This window comes from Artemia franciscana, chromosome 1 (genome assembly GCF_032884065.1).
Source record: "Artemia franciscana chromosome 1, ASM3288406v1, whole genome shotgun sequence".
Taxonomy (NCBI): domain Eukaryota; kingdom Metazoa; phylum Arthropoda; class Branchiopoda; order Anostraca; family Artemiidae; genus Artemia; species Artemia franciscana.
In genome coordinates, this window is record NC_088863.1 from 30917009 (window position 1) to 30938349 (window position 21341).

Consider the following 21341-nt stretch of genomic DNA (forward strand, 5'->3'; position numbering starts at 1 on the left):
TTTCAAGAAGGTTCATTTGGTTTAAAATTACCAGCTCTAATATCCTTTGAAGAGTCAAAGATGATTGGAGAGCAACCAGTCCCCTGAAGCACAATGAATTGTAGAGAAAAACTAATTGAACCTCGGCTATTTACTATAACTATACTCAGCAAAGCTAGAGTAGAGAGAAAATTCAACTTGCAATAAAAAAGAGAAAAAACTTGTTTAAAAACAAGAAAAAAACAATATAATTAAATAACCGAGAAAAGGAGGGTAATGTCAGCTAGTGCATAGAAAAGAAGCGAAAAGGACAATATATCGGGAAGAACCTCCGCCAAGCCGTCTTCAGTGCTAAAAAAAAAGAGAAGAAAAGCTAACCTTCTGAAGTAAATTCAAACAGAGCTGATGAGACACCGAACCAAACAAAAAAACAAGTCAGAGTAAAGGAAAGACCATTCACCAAATAGATCGTGCAAGCTTTCTCTGTAAGATGAGGGAAAAGGTTATTAATATCTTTCAATATTAAATTATTGTAAATTTGTTTGTAATAAATAATAATAATGAAACGATTTCATTTTCGAACGTTTTACACGATCATGCCGATCAGCGGCAGTTCTTTTCATAAAAAGTACTAAACATATAAAATATATGAAAATCACAGCCATAGTAATCATCGTACAAAATTATACATTAAACATCACCGATTCAAACTAAACAGTCAAACGAACAAAAGGAATAATGAACTAAAAGTAAATATATACAATTAGTGACGAGTGGGTGCAGAATTAAAAATCTTAATGAACGAGGGAACAAAACTACTTACCGCATATGCTGTGCTGGTACTGGCTGAATTTTTGGTACCGGTTGAGATATATGTCGCGCGGGTCTTTGGCGCGAAGTGAGGTGCTCTGGGGTAGGATTTCACGAAGCCGCAGATTTTCCAGAATGCCGACACCACATTTTAAACACAGTTCATCAGGGCGTGTTGAAAGTATTGTAAGTGAAAATTGTTTTAAAAGGGAGCGATAAGGGACTTTGGGAGATTTAGACACTACCAGAAGAGCTCTGTATTGGATCCTTTCCAGTGGGTTCTTCTGGTCCACAGTTAGGCCATAATGCCAAACAGGAAAAGCAAATTCTACCAGCGGTCTAACATAGGTAAGAAAAATACGTAATAGATGGGGGGTTGGGACACCATGACGAGTAAGGAGTTTTAAAGGAAGGATACCCAGGTTTGCCCGTTTGATCATCTCCTTTGTCTGTTTTTTACACTTCAGGTCATGTGTGAAATATATTCCCAAGAGTTTAATGTCCATGATGCCTGAAACATTCTGTACAGTAAGGGATGAACTGTCCCTCAGAACAGAAAAGGTTAATACGAGTGATTTTTTATGATTGACGATCGTTTTGCCCTCCTCAGCTCGGCTTGATAAACTCGCCATTATTCCGTCCACCTTACTTGAAACACTCTTTTCCCCTAGCTTCAGTGCGGATAGATCATCAACGAACTTAAAAGCGATCCGACTCATCATTGCTAACTCGTTTGCCATTACCGAAAAAAGTAGAGAACCTAAAATTGTCCCCTAAGGAACTCCACGGTAGATTGGCTGGGGATCAGAATAGGCTGATTTATACGCTGTTTTTTTCCTTCTACCTGAAAGAAAATTTGTAATTATTCTTACCAAATATGTATCGACATTAAAATTTGTCAATAGCTTGCGGATAAGGGTTACATGGAGAATCAAATCATATGCTTTTTAACGTCAATCAAGGAGGCACACTCGTGCCTCTATAAAGAGGCGAACCACGACAATGTTAAGCGATCTTCGGTTCCAGTGGTCGCAGAGGGATGCATTTCGTAGCCCGAGCTCCAACTAAGAAACCTGCCAAATTTCATCCCCCTCCGACTTTTCCTTCATGGGGAAAATCTGGCCGAAAGTTTCGACCCACCAACCCCAGCCCCCCTTTAACGTTGTCTGATCGGGCTGAAATTCACAAGTTAAGGTCCCCTAGGGCTCAGGAGCTTATCCGCGAAATTTCAGCTCGATCCGATAACTCCTTCCCTGTTTTCCAGAAACCACGCATAGCCACTTAATTTCCATGTTCTTTTTTTTCTGCCACGCCTACAGGTCACAGCCGACATCGGATCTGGGTGTACGAAGACTCATTCGGTGCGGAATTCTCCGAGTAAGTTTCCTTGAAAGTTTCGTAGGAAAATCTTAACCCCCCGAAAGTTTCGACCCCCCAACCCACCCACCCCCCTTTAACGTTGTCCGATCGGGCTGAAATTCACAAATTAAGGTCCCTTACGGCCCAGGAGCTTATCTGCGAAATTTCAGCTCGATCCGATAACTCCTTCCCTGTTTTCCAGAAACCACGCATTAGCCACTTAATTAACTCATTTCTCCTTAAGAGCCCATGTTAATTTGATATTTTTAAAAGGTATTTAAAAGTTATATTTAAACACATGCAGGTGGTTAGCTCAGTCGGTAGAGCGTGGGACTTTTAATCCTAAGGTCAAGGGTTCAAGTCTCTTATCGGGCGTTTTTTTTCACAAAATATGAAAAAACTTCGTTTTCTTAAAGAGTTAAAGAGGCTGCGTCCCAAAGTCGAACCTTAAAACGTACAGGACTTAGGAGAGACAGTCCTAATTCCTGTACGAGGAGTACAGGAATTATTAAATTACTTCCACCATGGACTGTAGAAAAACGTACAGAAATAATATGAAAAAAACTTTGTTTTCTTAAAGAGTTAAAGAGGCTGCGTCCCAAAGTCGAACCTTAAAACGTACAGGAATTAGAAGAGGCAGTTGGGGGGCTGCCGCCCCCAAAACCCCCCGCTTTTAAAGACTCTTTTGTACAGGTTTTTTGTTTTGTTAATTAAAAGAGGGCCTTTCCGAAGCCAAGAGCGGGGGGTCAGGGGGGCGGCAGGGCAGCCCCCCACAACAAAAAAAACTGTACAAAAGAGTCTTTAAAAGTGGGGGGGTTTTGGGGGTGGCAGCCCCCCAACTGCCTCTCCTAATTCCTGTACGTTTTAAGGTTCGACTTTGGGACGCAGCCTCTTTAACTCTTTAAGAAAACGAAGTTTTTTTCATATTATCGCTATTAGGCTGACCCAGCGTTTCGGTTCATCTAGATGCTTTAAAATCTTATCAAGCAAACCAACTAAGTAATGGCTTGTCGAACTCTCGGGAATATTACCGAATTGCTTAGGGTCAATTTTGCGTAGAATAAAATTTTTCAGTTCTTCGTTCCCCTAGCTTTTGGTGGGTCTTGCCAGTGTAAAATTTCCCACAAAAACAAGAGACTCTGTAAACAACGGTGCGCAGTATGGGGTCAGTTTGATCCTTTTCTGAATTGAAAAACGTTCGACTTTAAATCCATTTTTGAAAGAAATAGAGAGATTATGTTTATTAAAAAATTTTCCGAGTTTCTTGCTGATTTTTGTGATGCATGGAAAATTGGTAAAGGTTTTATTTTCAATTGCCAGAATCACTAAAGAAAGGTAGATAGGCTCAATAATTTTTTTACTTACCTTTTTCAGTCTTCTATTGGTGATATTCTCAATGAGATTAACGGGGTAACCATTACAGAATAAAACATCTTTAATATAATTTTATTCAGAGGCTATGTGATAGTGTGAACAGATTCTTAGCACTCGGTCGGCTAAAGCGGGTGCCACTCCCTCTTTTCAAAGAAAAGAGTCTTGTTTGTCATACGTCATTTATAACCAGTGTGGTCTTAGAATGTGTCTACGATACAAAAAAAAACAAGCTAACTAAAAGTAAAACCAACAATAAGACTGTAATAACATCAAAATTTTGGGAGAGTTCAGCTTGGGCTGACAACAATGATGATCCATCCAAACAAAATTATATTAGGAGGAAAATCTTGAAATGTTTCTTGATTTTCTTACCAGCTAGCCAAAAAAGGCTAACTTTGATAGCTGATCAGTAACAAAGTCTAGATGGATGGGGGGGGGGGAGTTTTCAATCGTAGAAATTGGAAGATTGTATGATTCATGGTCTTCTACGGTTGAAGCCCTCTTGGTCTTTTAAACCATGTCTTCATTTTGTTTTTCAATTGGATAGCTGACTACTTTGGTAGATCTTCTTCTTTTTTGTAACAAAAAGACATTCTAAAATTTTGCAACTTTGGGTAGTTTTAATCATTGTCAGTTAAAAAAAAAACACATCCTAATGAATGTTCTCTGGTTTCATCTTTCAAAGACAAGTGTTTTGATTTAACAATTAGGTTAGGCTATATCTCTAATCTCACGGATTTGAACGAATCGTGTGACGTTATACAGCGAGTATCTGAAGCTATTCTCTGTCAATCAAGTTTTTGTTTGTTTCGTTCTACGAAAGGTAAAATTATGATGAATTTGGTAAGTTTGTTCTGTTTCTCTCAAGGCTGGGAATTGAGCTTAGATTTTCAATGAAAGCTTTGTTGGGGAGGACAGGAAACTTCAGATTTTAGGTTGGGGGAAAAGGGAAAAGACTATCAACTCCTCCATCTTTTGTAGTTGATAGTCTATTGTTATTGGATAAGGCAATGATTTTTCAGAATTTGTGTTTTTGTACTTTTTTTATACCAGTCGCCCGACATGCTCTGCTGCTAGTGTTGATATAAACTTACGTGGAAATAGATATATAAAACCATATTATTGTATGATACGAAGCCTCTATATTTGATGTATAATTGTTTTAAATTAAATGCTATTATGGTCAGCAGAACGTTTTTCGGCCAATTTTTTTGTACTATTATTTATTCCGAATCTTAGCAACACGGCTTGGTTGCTCGAATTGCAAATTCTTATCAGAAAACAGGCGCCAGTGGGCTAAAGGGATAAACCGTCACGACAATTTTTGGAATTTCTGGAATTTCTGGAAGTAAACCAAAGTAAAATTGTTCAGTTTTGTCTACAAATGACTAAACAGAAATATTTAATTTCAGATTCTCGTCGTTTGCGTTTTGCATCAATGATGTTGTGTATCCCGTTGCAGTTCAAGTTAGTCGACCACCTTTTTTGTCGATTTTGCCATCTGTTCTTGATAGTACACTAATTTCAGACCTGTTTTGGATTCTCTTCACACCCTATACTAAGTATTCTTTCCGGTGAGAAAATATCGTTTTTTTTTTTTTTTTTTTTTTTTTTTTTTCTTCTAGTATTTTATTTTCAATGGTAATTATCATAGGTATAAGTAAATAGACGCCTGATCCTTAGGTGGAGGGGGGATATTTTTAAGAAAGGATGAAAGATGAATGACCCCCCTCCTATTTCGATTTTTCTTGATGAGTATTAAATCGAATAATTGTGGGCTAATTGTAGAAAAAGCCAAGACAGATAGTCCAGTCGAGTGAGAGGCAACTCTGTCATTAACCCCCCTTATTAGGATTGTATAATATATATATGTATAAAACATTAACCCCCAACGGAGAACAGAGCTCGTAAAGTTAGATAGATAAATAGCAGAAAATATCCTGAATAAAACGGTATATCTTGTCGTAATTGTGATCATAACGAAAATTAAGTTGGTTAACCAAAAAGAAAAGAAAATAAAGGAAATACTGGGCTGCCTACCCAAAATGGATACAATAAAATAAACACAAAGGAGGCCCCCGCTCCTGTGTTTAGATATATTACAGATGTACATTGGTCCGTGCCTTTCAGTGGGGTTTTCTTGGGAGGGAATAATCAGAGACAAAAAAAAGTGCATTTTACGTCTTTTTTATATTTGAAGTGATGTCGAGAACATTAGATGTTTTAAAAACGAACTAAGTCCTGATTCGATACAGAACCAAGTCCTTAACTTGTATAAGAAAAAAACACGACCTTATGCCCATATATCACTTAAGTAAGAAAAACCTTAGCTCAGTGCACAGACGGTACATCTAGACTTCGCTCGTTTTTACACATGATCTCTTGAGTCAGGGACTCAAGGGACAAGGTGCAAAGACATATTAATTGCTTATCCAGTTCAAAGACGATTCAATTTTTGGCTGGGGACTGACTCGTTATCGAAAACGTGCAAAATCTATCAGTCTGTCATGGGACGCACAAAGCATTCTCTTTACCCTTGGCAACCAATTATTTAGCATAAAGGTAGTCATGTTTCGTCTTTTTTGATTTTGTAGAATTGTGCAAGAATTCCCAATATCCTATTGGAACACCAAAAGAAGGCCCATGTCGCCTCCCCCAGCCACTTTTTAGCGGAAAGAATGAATGTGCTGCCCTGTTCCTATTTACGTTTCGAAAGATGTATTTAGTATTTAGGCATCAACTTTTTACTTTTGAATGAAAAAGAATCGAAAGAGAAAATAATTATAAAAAACTTTCCTTTCAAAGTATGCAGACTTTATTTTCAGTAAACCGCATATGTTCTCTAGCCTTCAGGGGGCTGAATTGGCTGAAAACCCAGTCTTATTTTTTGTAATTTATGTTTGTTTTGAGTTGAACTTGATACTTTATATTAACCTGCGTCTGTCTTGGATCTCAATTATTTTGTCAGTAGTAATTTCTGTTCGTTATATTTGTAGCTTATTAAATGGCTTTATCTCAGGTTGTTTTAGGTTTTAATATTGTTCTATACTTTTCTTTGGAATCTTGTTCGAACGCTTTTTTTTAAATTCATGTAATGATACAAACACAATAGACTAGCTATTGCTAAATTTTTATAGAATTGTGACCCAAAATCAGAAACGCAGTTCATCTAAAGCCGGTTCCCTTTGTTTCTTGTCCTACATATGGAATAGTCCTAAATAGAGACATACGTAGAAAGAGAGGGGCTAGAGGCTAGTCTCCTCCCCTGAATTTTAATTTTCGTTTGTATAAATTTCTGTGTTTCTCATTCAAATTATCAGATTACTTTAGTTTTTTTTTATTATTATTGCCTGTCCCATTAAAAAAAAAAAAAAAAAAAAAAGCCTGTGTACGTGCCTGATCCTAAAGTAATTGTGATGGCAACAATATTTACAGCCTACAACAAAAATCACATATTTGTACGGGTAATACTGGGGTAAAATTAATGTCTCTTTTTTTCTCTTTTCTTCCTCTGGGGTGATTGCTTTGAGCCAGCAGTCAGAGGAAAAAGGCTCATTTGAATGTCAATGAAAATATCATGGTGCCTTTTAATGAATTGTGGCAAAGTAACACGGCATTAACTTTTTGTTCTGGCGCTTTTAAAAGTAATAGCAATGATTGTGTGTCTGGATATGTAGAATAAAGTTGATTTTAAGCAGAAAAAGTTTATCTTGAGACCGTCTTTAAGTAAAGTGTCATACATTTTCTGGAAAAAAAACGAAATTTGTGACATTGCATTTTTAAAATTTGAAAGTATTGGAAGCGACAGCGTTTAATTGAAGACAAAAAAATAAGCCAAAGTATTGTTTGTGCTACACATTTGCTGGCAAGGGTGACTGAAGGTAGCTGTACCTTAAACAGAATGATTCTCCTATTATTCCAATGATTTTGTGGCGTTTTGGTCCAATCTGGCCAACATTATGCCTTCTAGTATCAAATGATAAAAAGCATTAGTTTATGAATGTGCAATCTTTGTCACTTTTAATATGAATTAAAAAACAGTCGTTTGAACGAGCTTTCTGCCTGCTTTGTACACCCATTGGTTCAATCGTTAGATGAACCAATTAGTCTGAACCAATTAGATGAACCAATTCTCTGTTAGATGATAACTTTTTAGTTTCAGATGATAGTTCTACTGGCACTTTTTAGTACTTGTTTCTGAATCCTTCTTTTTTTTAGATGCCACTCTCTGAAAGTTTACTTTTTGATATGTGTAAAATTGGTCTGCCACCAACATCGTATATTTGCTAACATAGCGTGGGTCAATCTCAACAAACTTTACCAAACTCAGTACACTTTCTTTAATGATTAAGCTGGGAATGTTCAAGTACTTCAGATATGGCGAGATATACATTTTTTGTAGTTTAAAATGTTCCAACTGAAATCCCACATCCATTGCATTTACCCTCTGAAGGAGATATTGGAGAAATGTGTTGTTTTTCAGTTAGCAAATGTTTCAAGAATTTTACCAGCAGCTTCAGCAGGATTTTTCTCTTTTCTGTTTAAAAGTCGAGGACTAAGGCATCATACTGTTCAAAAATTGCATATGACCTTTTCTCTTAGCAACAGGTTCGTTTAAGTAAGTTCTGGAATATAAAAATAAAAAAGGTTCGATATTTCTTGACTCAGCAAAAGGAAGTTCTATTTTGCTGTTTCAATAAAAATAAGAGCTAATGTGCATATAAAATTCTCTAAAATTTTACGGGTCTAGCACTGAGCACTAAAGAGAGGAGGTCTTTCCTATTAGAAAAACTGGGAAAACCTCATCTTGACCAAGCTGTTTGAAAACCACTTTTTCAAACAGCTAAAAGGAATATTTTTCTTCGTAATTAAATCTTTAACTACACTAAATAGTCTAGGAGTAGTTTCATTTTCGATAGCGTTGGAGCTAGCTATATGTCAGTAATTTTTTGTGTAAGTATTGGTGTAACAGCTAAAATTTCACTAACAGAGCACGTATATAAAAGTTCTTTCCTGGTACCAGGGGTGCCAATTCATGGAAACGTAGGGGTGGGGGGATTTTTTTATTTTTTCAAAGGATATAATTTAAAAAAAGCAAAAAAAAAGGATATAATTTAATAATTTCCAAAAAAATAAATTCCTGGTGGTTCTTGTTGGTAGCAACGAAAATATGTGAAGTGCGCATTTATGTAATGCATAATGTTGAAAATTTCTAAGATACTAACCGTATTTCCAAAGATCCCAAGGTAAAGAATGAAATTATATGGTATTTGGAAAAATTCTAAGGAATGAAAGCCTTGTGCAGACGCTACCCAATCAAAGGATCATAAAAAAAAAACAGTGAAGAAAATTTAAAGGGAGTTATGCGGGCTGACTCCTATTTAAAGAATTTAAAGGCTTTTTTTTCTTCTTTTTTTACGAGCAATAATTTTTGGTATATTTGAACAGCTATAAATGCGACAAAGATTTGACCATAGGGCCAACCAGTAATTTTTCGTCTTTTGAAGAAGATTTTTCTTATTAAATTACAAAGGTAGGTGTTAATCCAACCCACATTTTTCCTATTTCAAATAATATTTTACGCTTTTGTTCTTTTTTTTTTCTTGTCTTGTGCATTTTCATAGGGCGAGACATTTTTAAAGACGACCGTACCCTGTATAATGTTTGGCTTCAACAATCGTAATTATAATTTAAAAAAAAAATAAATGGAACTGTTTTACTCTTTTAACCAATTCCTCTTTCATACTCAGGTACCTACCGTCGGTTCGAAAACAGGAAGGAGAAGAGGTAGAACATTTTGCCAAACGTACGCAAGAATTAATTGCTTCAACCTTGGATTTAACCATTACCAATTTTCTTCTCAGTGATAAGGTAATATGAATTTTTGTTTTGAGCGGTTTTAAATTTTCATTTGTTTTTTTCTTCCTGCTACTTTGGTTCTCTTTTATCTTTTTTTCGTTTTTTTTTTCAATGATCGATGGGGCAGCAATAACGATGATTGACGCTCAATGTGACCTAATTAATTCCTATCTTTCTCTCTCTATCTTTACTTTGTGGTAATGAACTATCAAAATCATGAGTATTAATACTATAAATTGCTGTTATTCGCCAATGGGGCGTAGGCTGTATCTCAAGGGTATTAAGAAAGGCTTACAGTAATTTGCAATAGTTTTTTCAGGTAAGTAAAGTCTTTGTGGACTTATGACCGAAAAGCACGGTTATAAAGTTTTCGTTGTGTGAAATATTTTAAATTTTAGGTGGAGCTTATTAAAAGACAACGAATTGATCGAGAAACGGCAAGAAGAAGAAGAGAAGGAGCAGGTGGTCGGGCTTTCAACAGGCGAATTCTCTCTATGGCAGACCAAGTCAAGGAAATCCTCCCGCACGTTCCTCTAAATGTTATTATAGCAGATCTTAGTAAGTACTTGAAGCTAAAAAAAACTATTTCAGTTTAATGAGGCAATAACTAGTTAGTTCTAAATCGCTTCTGAACAAGACGGCTAAAAAGCCCAAGAGCATTGGAAGGAGTAACAAGCCATCGTTACTATATGAAATATCATTGACCATGTTTAATGCTAGGCTTTTAATAAATGGCAGTATTTACAGTTTATTCTGATGGATCTCCTTTAAAATAGTCAACTGCTGGCTAAATTTCCATCGATTTTTGCTTCTGGAAGCATTCCTAAAAATTATCCTCCGTAAGACTATGAAGAACCCTTTGCGTATTTGGATGTCGTCAGTTTATTCAAATCAAATTCCCTTTTAGCGACAATTTTTGGTATAGAAAACAGGTAGAAGTCGAAGAGCTCAAATCAGGAAGATAAAATTAGTATGGAAGCCCAGGAATGTTCAATTTGCCAAAATATTCCTTAATGGAAGGATACTTTTATGGTGTTTCTAGCTGACTGATATTGGGGCAAATTCATGATGCAGCGAAAAAAGACGCCGACATTGCCTTTTCATTCGACTGACCTTGTCATGATTTCCTGTGTCATGGTGAATTCCTTTGTTGGTTTCTTCTGCTGAGGAAATTGGACCTTTGTTTTCTAGGTCATGCCAAAAACATGTGATTCGTCACTTGCATTCACCCTGTTCAGAAATTGTGTGTCGTTCCGGGTTGATTAAACTGTTCTTACGACGCCTCAAGTTGGTGTTGCTCTGCTCATCTGGCAACAATTTTGCAATGAATTTCTTGGACCCCCCGCACGTCCGCAAATTATTGGGTATTTAACCAAAGCACATAGAAACACAAGTTCAGGTCTCCAACCTTATCACTAATTGTGAGTTTGTATCCCTCTGCACTAACCCTCCATTCAATAAGCTTATTGCAATTTTTTGTAATTTTTAGCTTTCAAAAGCCAAGTGCAATTGTTGAATTTAGTTCAAAAGCATTTATTGGAAGCCATTGCATTGAATTTTTTCCTTACTGTGCTTCAGAGCCCAATGAACTGCAATTCATTCTTTTAAAGATAGAAATTTCTAATAATATTTATCTATTAGTATAAGCTAATGTGATGAATAAGGGAATAAGCAAGTAACTTGAAATCTAATTTATGAATTTTACCATCGCAGCGATTGACGATTTCTTCTTCAGATGAGGTTGCTTTTTCTTTATTTATGACTCAAACGCTTCTATAGATTTGCTTACTGTTCTGCAATGATATTTTTGAAATTATACCTTTTGCCCAGTAAATACCCTTCACTTTGCCTATTTGGTTGGGGTTTCACCTGATGCAATCCACTGTTTTGAGTGTAATTTGGTTTCAGAAGTGTATTATTAGATGTACATATTGCCCCAAACAATTTTCGTTTCGGCATTTGTAGAGGTTCAGCAAACGCGGTGCCCATTTTATACGAACCTCGTTAAAGCCCAAAATACTTTTTTAAATTATTATCTGTTCGTTCTGTCACATTTTAAACAAGCTGATTAAGTAGTGGTAAATGATGCTAGTGTCGAATTGGCCCAATGACGCTATCACCGTGTCAGGCCTGAGACTTCTCAACCAACCCTTCTATCTAGATTGTCTATGCATAGGTTTTTTTTTGGGGGTGGGGAGAATTTTTCTCTGGATTGAATCTAGTTATATCGGTAAGTCAAAACATGAATTTTGGACTTGCAGTAGTCGTTTCTTACTGCTCCGCCATAGAAATTCTTGTATATACCAATATATTTGTTTGTATCGTACGTGTTAACTTCTTCGGCTACGGAAGTAATGAAGAAAAGGAACGTGCATTTGAAGTGAAAGAGAGGTTAAAATTTGAAACAGGCAGAAATTATCTTATATATGAAAGAAGTTTATTATTTTCCCCAACCTTTGCTCTTTAACCTAAAGTATTGTCAACCGTTTTGAAAGCATTTTATTTATTTATTTATTTTGCTCAACACAGGAGAAAGCCGTATGCTTATCGCAGTACAAATTTAAGAAATGACAACTCAACAGCAACTCTGCAAAACACAAAACACAGAATATTCTTCACTCAGTTTCAACGAGAGCACTCTTAAATGTTGGCACCGTTTGCGCAGAAACTTTGGTATCAGGTAAACTATTCCAAAGTTTCGTTGTTCGGTTAATAAAGCTACGCAATCGCGGCTGATACAGTTTATACAAGTTTTGTCGAGTGGCTGATTAATGACTAAGCTTGAAAAAATCATCCCAACCCACATTATCAACACCCTACATAATACGGAACGGATTGATCAGGTTAATCCTATCCCGTCGAAACTTCAGGGAAGGAAGTCCCAAACATCGCAGTCGGCGCTGATACGGTAGATGACTCAAATATAGAGCAAATTTTGATGCCTGATGTTGAGCCTTTTTCAATTTGCTGCGAATCAGGTTTCTATGTCGGATTCCACACAGAGGAACAAAATTCTACCAGCAATAGTACACAAAAGTACTATTGTCTTGTATAGTGTTATAGAAGTTTGAAGGTTAAATTTCTGAAACTTCTCTTAATTCGAAGCAGATTATAATTAGTATTTCGCAAAATTATTGACACATGCTTGTGAAAATTTAACTGGTTATCAAAGTGAATACCTAAATCGGTTACTGGATCCGCAGATGAAACAGGTGTATCACCAAGAAAATTAGGGTATGTCGAGCTTTTCGAAAAGTAATGAATTACGAAGCATTTTTGGTTTTTTTACGAACATGGAGTTCGATTTACACCAATCATTTAGGGCATCCAGATCCTCCTGAATGAGGGCGACGTCTATCGGGGAGGTGACACTTTTATACAGTTTGACATCGTCCGTAACACATTTTACTGTTTTGTGTGACTAGGTGCGCATGTCCATTCTCGAATTGTTGCGATCTATAATCGAAGCATTTAGTATTATGTATTTTTATTTTATTTTTACCTTGAAGCGACAACTAGAACTAGAATTTTGCGGTCATTCTACGAATTTACCTGGACATAATTATATTTACTAGGATTTACTGAGAGCATTAAATCCCCCCCCCCCCTTGCCCTCTTCTCTTCTTATATTTATTTGAAAGTTAGGAATTTTGGGACTAAATTTATACTTTTGGGACTTCGTTCATACCCATCCAACCCACAAAATGATATCCTGACCCTCCTTCCTAATTGCTCATGCTAACCTATGCACTACTTTACAGACCTCAGGTTCAATTTAGCTCCGTATTCCGAAAAATTCTTTCACTTAACGAAAAAAAACCCCTGACATTTGTGAAATACTGATTTAAATTATCATTCTAGCCTTTAGAAATATTTCGTACTGAACCTTTGTTGTTGTAATAAAAAAAACAAAATTCTGAGTGTTCTGCATTCGCCCTGGGCAGACTTAATTGTAAGGGATTTACATTCAATCTTTGACCTACCTCTAAATTGGCACCCTACTTGAGATGAAGATGCCTTTATCTACCAACACAAATTTGTGTATTATTTAAATTCATGGATTTTAGCCGTTTTAGTGTATGAGGGGAGAGGGGGGCTCGGAGTTTAAGCTTTTGTTGCCAAATCATGATAAATGACCATTTTTGATTTAGTCTTTTAACTTTTCAGGGCGGACACGATCAGTCGATATTACTATAGCTAATATCCTAGTTGGCTCCGTCCTTTTCACGCCTGAGCCGGTTCCTGAACCAGTTTCTGCTCGACCTTCGACGTCAGCTTCCTCGGGCTCTTCTCCGTTTTCGCAACTTTCTTTGAAGGTACGATTAGTAGCTCGCTTATTTCCTAAATTATCAAATGCAAATCGTTTTGTTATATTCGGATTTTTTCTGCTTTTTCGTTGACATAAAATTAGAAAGATTATAAGAAATATTGAATTATAGAATTAGAACCGCCTAACAGTGTTTCTAGTTTTAAAATTAAGCTCAAATCCTTGCGGAAAGACCTACAATTTTTTGTTCAAAAAAGATTCTTAATAGATTGGCAAAAACATAAGAATGATTCAACAAAAAAAAAGGTAAGCTCTTTCTTCGTCATTTAGTATCTGATCAGTGTCCAGTAGTTCAGTTTTAAGCCGGATTGACTTTGGAAACGCTGATTTTAATGATTGCATATAAAATTTGATTGACTTTTTTAACCTGGATAATAGATTGATTTTATCTATGTTTTGTTCCTTGACTATTTTTGAGCTGATCTAAGTAAAAATAATAATGTTTACGCTTTCAGCTATTTTTAATTTTATCCAACAAACAGTCGATCGGGCATTGATGATGGTTATTATAAGTCATGCATTGGACTTTTTTCCTGAAAATATTTTTAAAGATACTAAAGTTGATTTACGGGCAGAAATATACCTTAGTAGCAAAACGGCATCAAGGAGACAAGGTGATCATGCTTCCCGCTCGGCATGTGAAAGACACGATTGATTCGCTTCGGAAGTGTGACAATGAGGAGTTATCAGGGCCGACATAAGTAGTTATTTCACCCACTGAAGTGCCTGTGATTACTGCTGTTGTTTATCACGAACTTGCTTCCGAAAATTTTGCTCTGGATTGTACCCTTAACTTCATCAAAGAAAAGGTAATAGCTTATGATTTAAATTTTCCTTCACTTCCCATATCATATGCTAGTCCCCATATTGAAAGCACCGCCACCATTATCATTTCGCAAGTGCCTACTAAACTTGACGACCTTATGAAACGAGCTAGAGCTATTAACAAAATTCCCGGTCATGAAGCTATTCATAGCATAGAGCCTTCTAGCGATAAGTTGTTTGTTAAGATTAGTCAATCCGCGGCAAAGAATTTCAGCGATGTGGTTGCAACCGTATTGAATAGCCGTGACGTCATGACACGCAAAAAGGAATTTCATGGCATTGTTAGGGGGGATACCCGCTAATTATGATGCTATGATCTTTAAGGAATATGAAGGTGTTATCGACGCTGAACGTTTGGGGAAATCCTTGGCGTGGGAGGATTTTTTCATGGATTAATTTTTCATGGGGGAAAGGAATTTCATAAGGAGGGGAAGCCGGATTACCCTGCATTATTTTAAAAAACGATCAGAAATTAAATAAAAAAAGAACTCATTTTTCAACTGAAAGTGATGAGCAACATTGAAACTTAAAACGAATAGGAATTATAACGTATATCAGGGGGTTGTCCCCTGGTCAACACCTCGCTTTTTACGCTACAGCTTTTTTTAGTTTTTTTAAATGAGGTTTTTATTCTAATTAAACGGCCTTTGTGATTCAGGAGTCATTCTTAAAGGATTGGGACAAAATTTGAACTTTAGCGTAAAGTGCGAGTATCGACGAGGAGGCGAAACCCTTCTTATACGTAATAGTTTCTGTTCGTTTTAAGTTTTAATGTTGCTCCTTTCTTTCAGTTGAAGAAACTTGCTTTTTATTTAGTTTTCGATTTAAGCGCGATACTAAAATCCTCCAATAGCACTTTTTTCTTCTTTTTTTTGCCAAAGCTAAGTATTTCTGTCGGAACTAAGTTTGATTGCTTCAAATAAGATATTTATTATAAATAATAAGACAGCCCAATTTTTACGTTTTTTTTTTTTTTTTATTTGGGGTCAAGCTAAAATCCATTCCCCATAACCAATTAAGGCCTTGTTTAAAAAAAAAATAAAAAATAAAGTTTAAGGGCTCGCTGGATTTGACGTAAGTAAATAAAACAAAATAGCACGCTTCTTACTTTTCCTTTTCTTTTTTTTACGGTAAATTCTTTGACTCTGTAAATCTCCGAAAATAATAAATTTAATATGATTAGATGTCAATTTTTATGTTATTTCTAATGTGTCTATCCAGTTTAAATTTTTTCGAAAATTCAAGATATCTAAATCCTCCTTAGATTTAAATGCTCTTCCGCAATTTCATCTGAAATTTATAAGCGACTGATCATAGAAAATAAACATTTTTATTGACAGGGTGCTCAAATATGAATAAAAGGATGTTTACTGTGAGTTGGAATTTGAGTCGCCTAAATCCATTTTCTTCTTGTTGTTGGAATAGCTGTCTTTTACTGGATCAAATAATCCAGTAGCTTATCAGATCTTTGATCTAACATCCTTTGAGAAATGTGTGTTTACTAAGCTTTTGTTTAGGAAAGTCATTTGATTACTTAAGACCGTTCCCAAAATAATCCGGTGTATTTATGCTTGAAAAGTCAGGGAAGGGAGAATGGGTCTTAAGGCCGTGTAAGTATAAAGACGATAAAACGTACTCCATCTTGATTTAAACCGAGGATGGATCGGGTCTTTGTGTTTATGGACATCCTCTTGGCCTGTGGTATCGTCTGCAAAATGGTGCATAGTATTCACAAGATTATCCCTATATCGTGAATATATACAAGAATAGCGTGGTCAAGAACAACTGGTAATGTGCGTCTGCTTAGAAGACTCTAGGGAGGACCTTTAGCAAATGACCCGATACTCAATTCGTAGAGATCTATCGTAAGATTTTGCTCTGTTGAGAAACTGCATTCTAACGCATTTCTGGCTTACGAACCGAGAGTATTTTTGTTGGTTTCCGCGACCTTGGAAAATTGTGGGACAAACGTAGAGTTGGAAGAGTGATACTAGTCTGGTTTATGCTTTTCAGATGAAGAGGGAAGAAGGACTGGACTGATTTTGTACTGCAGTACCTGCGGACAACATGTATCTAAACTAGATGATCTGGTCAACATCAAGGCTCTGTACAACCCGCTTGACTTTTAGCGCAGTAGTTGACATGTTGAAATAACAGCTCGCCGAAGGCCCCTCGTGAATACTTTGGTCAATGCTTGAGAATCCTGGATGGCAATCCCCTCAGGCTGAAGAAAAAGAATGAATGCTCCTTTTGACGGTTCTGTCTAATCCTTTACAAACCTTCAATCACTCGTTGTGTAAGCATTTTCGAGTTAAATAACGAAATTCTTCTTGTATTTTAAGTCAGAGTTTACAAATAGCATAAACGGTCTTATTTCTTGTTACCATGAATTGTGCTCGATATTCTTCATTTTAGACAAAACTTTTTGCTTTGTTCTTTTTGTTTTGTTTTTACAGGGTAGTGGATTCTGAACTAAGGTCTCTTTGCTTGGTGTCTGTATTTTCTGAGATAGTATATATCCTTCTTTAGAATTTGGTATAATTTGCCAGTATGCCTCCGCAGCCCTGTAAGGGCCATCTTTGGGGAAGGCTCTCCAATTCTGATAACCAAGCGTAGGCTATTCCAGAATCCCTCCAATTCCCCATTTGTGGTACTGTTGAATAACCCCCTCAAGTTCGATCAGTGGTGAAATACGGGGGGTTTCCCGGCTGTAAGAGCCATGCGGTCGCTTGCAAAAGAATGAGCAATCAAATCAAAAGAGTCAGGAGGGTCTGTTAGGAAGAGATCATGTCGTGATGATGGTTAACTAGAGCTAAATTAGGTGTTAAATTTGACAGTATGTTGGAGTCCATTGGAGGTAAAGCGATCATACAAATATTATCTCTTCTGATCCGCAACTTCACTGCGAACTCAAATTTTATTTTGGAAGTTGAAGTCGTTATGCAGAATGATGACTGATCTTGGAAATTTTCCACTGAAGCAATAGAGAGAAGTTTCAAGATAAATGCTTCTTTTTTTGTCAATTGGGGGGATTATAAAACGTATCATGAAGATGTACTTTTCAGGGGGGCTCAGGTTGACCCATTTTGCATCTATTGTTTTTTGTTTTGTTTTTTAATCCCAGGTATTACGGCAATAGTAGGAGATCTTGGTCCTGAGTAAGGATTGAAAATATCACTTTCAATATGGAACGCAAAGGTACTGACGGGGCTCGTAAGTACCTGTGTTCTCTTAGCAATGGGCTTAGTTTTGCAACATTTTCGCGATTTTCTTGTAAAATGATAAACGAATCAATAAACGAATCAGTTTATTTGATATGTCCGATTTTGGTTTTAAGGTAGTCTATTAGAATAATATTATCTCGAGTGCAGGTGGGAAGTTCTCACGGCTACCATATAATCTTGACTAAACATCAAAAGCTTGTAAGGTATGTGAAAAATCAAATGATTTTTTTTCAAATGAAGGAATCGAGCAATTATTCCAGCTTTCTCGTGAAAATATCTAACTGTCTCCTCCTTCCCCTAGCAAAATTCTCTTCTGCGCTCTAAAATATAGTTCATTATTCTTTCTTTTCCCTTTTTGAACTTTTTGAGCTATTGACCTTGAAAACCCAATTTCCCGCTAGTTTAAATTTTTATTTTATAATCAAATTACTGCTACACTCAGCATTATTCTTGTGCATCGGCAAGAAATGTGATGTTTTGGTTGTTTATTAATCTTGACGTTTCGTTTTCTTTGGTGTAACTGCTGTGAATCTGGATTTCTCTTTTTAAGGCTTCTGGACCTACAACAACTGTATTCCCATCGGACTTCCATAAAAAAACTGATGATCGACAAATGTCTCTCCAGGAACGGAAGGCTCGATTCCTAGACAATGCTAGGCGGGCGTACATTGAAAAACGTGGACTGAAGATACCTGGCTACAATTGCTAATGGCTCACCCGATGTGATAGTTTCCTTTTGTTCTTCCTCTTCCGAACTGTGTTCGGACTTTGTGACTTTCGGTGACTAAAAACTAAAGTGGACCGCTAGTTTCCCTTTTTATGCATCAAGGACGGTTTGTTAGAAAGTATTATCGGGTTTTAAGTACCTTATGGCTTTTCATTTATGAATAAAGTTTTGCGTAATAGAATTCGTCTTTATCTTAATCTGCGTTTTCTTTGCATAAAATATTTCACTCGGGTGCAGATCACATAGTTAGGTATTTCGCCAATTTGTAAGAATTGTCAAGGCCACCTAAAAATGAAAGTATATTTTGCTTCTTCAATACCATTTTTCAGAAATACATAAATAAGTCTATTACCCCATATAATAATGCAAGGTGGATAGTACTATACTGTATTATTCGGTCAATACAGCATAATAAATGAATGTCGTACGATATTTTAAAAAATTCAACTGATACATTTTCTACTAGCTTAATGCTTCTACTAAGCATTAGTTTCATAGAACGCAAAAGGCGTTTAAGTAGGCTAACAGTAAAATTATCGTGGCTCATATCCTAGTATTACTCAAAGCAAAATATCATTTAGCTTTGAGACTACGATTTGGAAACCATCATTTTTAACTTCTCTCTTTGTAAGAATCAATATTTTGACTGATAATAGGTGTACTTGTTTTTAATAACATTTTCAAACATTTTGAGGTAACAAACTGTAAATAAGGAGTGACTGCTGCTAATAGAAATCTCTGGAAAAATAGTTTTTATAACAATATGGGCATTTAAATAATTAACGTTTTGTAACTTACGAACGGGTGATGTCATCTTAATGAAATTTGATGTTTGGAAGGATATTGTGTCTCAGAGCTCGTATTTTAAATCCTGACCAGATCCGGTGACATTGGGGGGAGTTGGAGGGGGGAACCTAAAATCTTGGAAAACGCTTAGATTGGAGGAATCGGGATGAAACTTGGTGGGAAAAATAAACAGAAGTCCTAGATACATGATTGACATAACTGGAACGGATCTGCTCTGTTTAGGGGAGTTGGGGGGAGGGTTAATGTAGAAAAATTAGAAAAAATGAGGTGTTTTAAACTTACGAAGGAGTGATCGGATCTTAATGAAATTTTAAGCTTGGAAGGATATCGTGTCTCAGAGCTCTTATTTTAAATCTCGACTGGAGCCGGTGACATTAGGGGGAATTGAGGGGAGGGAACCTAAAATATTGAGGGATCGGGATGAAACTTGGTGGGAAAAATAGTCCTAGATACGTGATTGACATAACCGGAACGGATCTGCTCTCTTTGGGGGGGAGGGAGTGTTAATTCTGAAAAATTAGAAAAATGAGGTATTTTTAACTTACGAAGGAGTGATCAGATCTTAATGAGATTTAACATTTGGAAGGATATCGTGTCTAAGAGCCCTTATTTAAATCCCGACCGGATCCGGTGACATTGAAAAATTAGAAAAAAATGAGATATTTTTGACTTACGAACGGGTGATCAGATCTTAATGAAATTTGATATCTAGAAGGATCTTGTGCTTTAGAACTCTCATTTTAAATCCTGACCAGATCCGGTGACATTGAAGGGAGTTGGAGGAGGAAACCAGAATTCTTGGAAAACGTAAAAATCGAGGTATCTTACGAATGAGTGATCGGATCTTAATGAAACTCGATGTCTGGGATGCTCCATTTTCAATATAAATCGCATCCGGTTACATAGAGGGCTGGAGGAAAACGCTCGGGAAGATACTTGATGGACTGAATAAGCACAAGTTATAGATACAAGATTGACATAATTGGTACGGATCCGTTGTATTTGGGGGAGCTGGGGGTTGTTAATTTGGAAAAATTAGAAAAATTGAGGTATTTTTAACTTAGGAATGGGTGACCGGATCTTAATGAAATTTGATATTTAGAAGGAACTTATGCCTCAGATTTCTTATTTCAAATCACGACCAGATCTGTTGACATTGGGCGTAGTTGGAGAGGGAAACTAAATCTTGGAAAACGCTTATAAATGTCGTAGATACGTGATTGACGTAACCGGACTGGATCCGCTCTCTTTGGGGGAGTTAGGTGGTGGGGTTCAGTGCTTTGGCGAGTTTGGTACTTCTTACGTGCTAGGTCGATGAGAATTGATAGGCGTGTCAGGGAGCTGCACAAATTGACTTGATAAAGTCGTTTTCCCCGATTCGACCATCTGGGCGGCTGAAGGAAGAGGAAAAATTAGAAAAATTGAGGTATTTTTAACTTAGAGTGGGTGATCGGATCTTAATGAATTTTGATATTTAGCAGGACCTTGTGACTAAGATCTCTTATTTTAAATCCCGACCGGCTTTAAGCCTCTGAATATGAGCTCTTGGATCTTCCGACCTATTCAAAAGTGCCATATGAGCTCTTAGCTTTTTTTTTTTTTTTTTTGCTGCTCCTGTGATCAAAGTAACGCTCATAGAACGTCAGTCCTAAAAGTGGCTCATTCTAAGGGAAATTGAAAGTTATAGTGCCCTTTTTTCCCCCAAAAACGGTGAAAAGGCTTTCGAGTGAAAATTCTGAGCTTTGATGTCGGGGCGTCGCGTGGTGGCCAATTTATTTCTAGACATGCCCATAGTCAATAAAAACCATGCAGACCAGCGGTCGTTGAACTTATAAGCGAGTGAACAACCTCACAGCTCCTAAACCTCAATGTGAGCCACCCAACAAAGTAGGAGCATAATACATTTTTTGTCTAAATAACACTGTTATCTGTTACCTTTAAATACGCAATTTAATCTTTGTTAGCAAATTAACAAGCTATTTCAATCAGAAAAGATAGTTCAATATGAGGAGAAGGGGGAGCAATATTTTTGTCGTCAATAATTTGTTTA

The 21341-nt window shown here is 36.6% G+C and overlaps 1 protein-coding gene across 1 annotated transcript in view; it reads left to right on the plus strand.

Annotated features, from left to right (window-relative positions):
- LOC136028471 (lipid droplet-regulating VLDL assembly factor AUP1-like) overlaps nt 1–18665 on the plus strand; it is a 45347-nt gene extending 26682 nt beyond the window's left edge. The window contains exons 5-9 of the mRNA XM_065706314.1: nt 4935–5096; nt 9273–9393; nt 9780–9939; nt 13549–13697; nt 18308–18665. Coding sequence (XP_065562386.1) covers nt 4935–5096; nt 9273–9393; nt 9780–9939; nt 13549–13697; nt 18308–18466 — 751 coding nt within the window. The 3' untranslated portion in view covers nt 18467–18665. The remainder of the gene's footprint in view (nt 1–4934; nt 5097–9272; nt 9394–9779; nt 9940–13548; nt 13698–18307) is intronic.
- Nucleotides 18666–21341: the final 2676 nt, after the last annotated feature.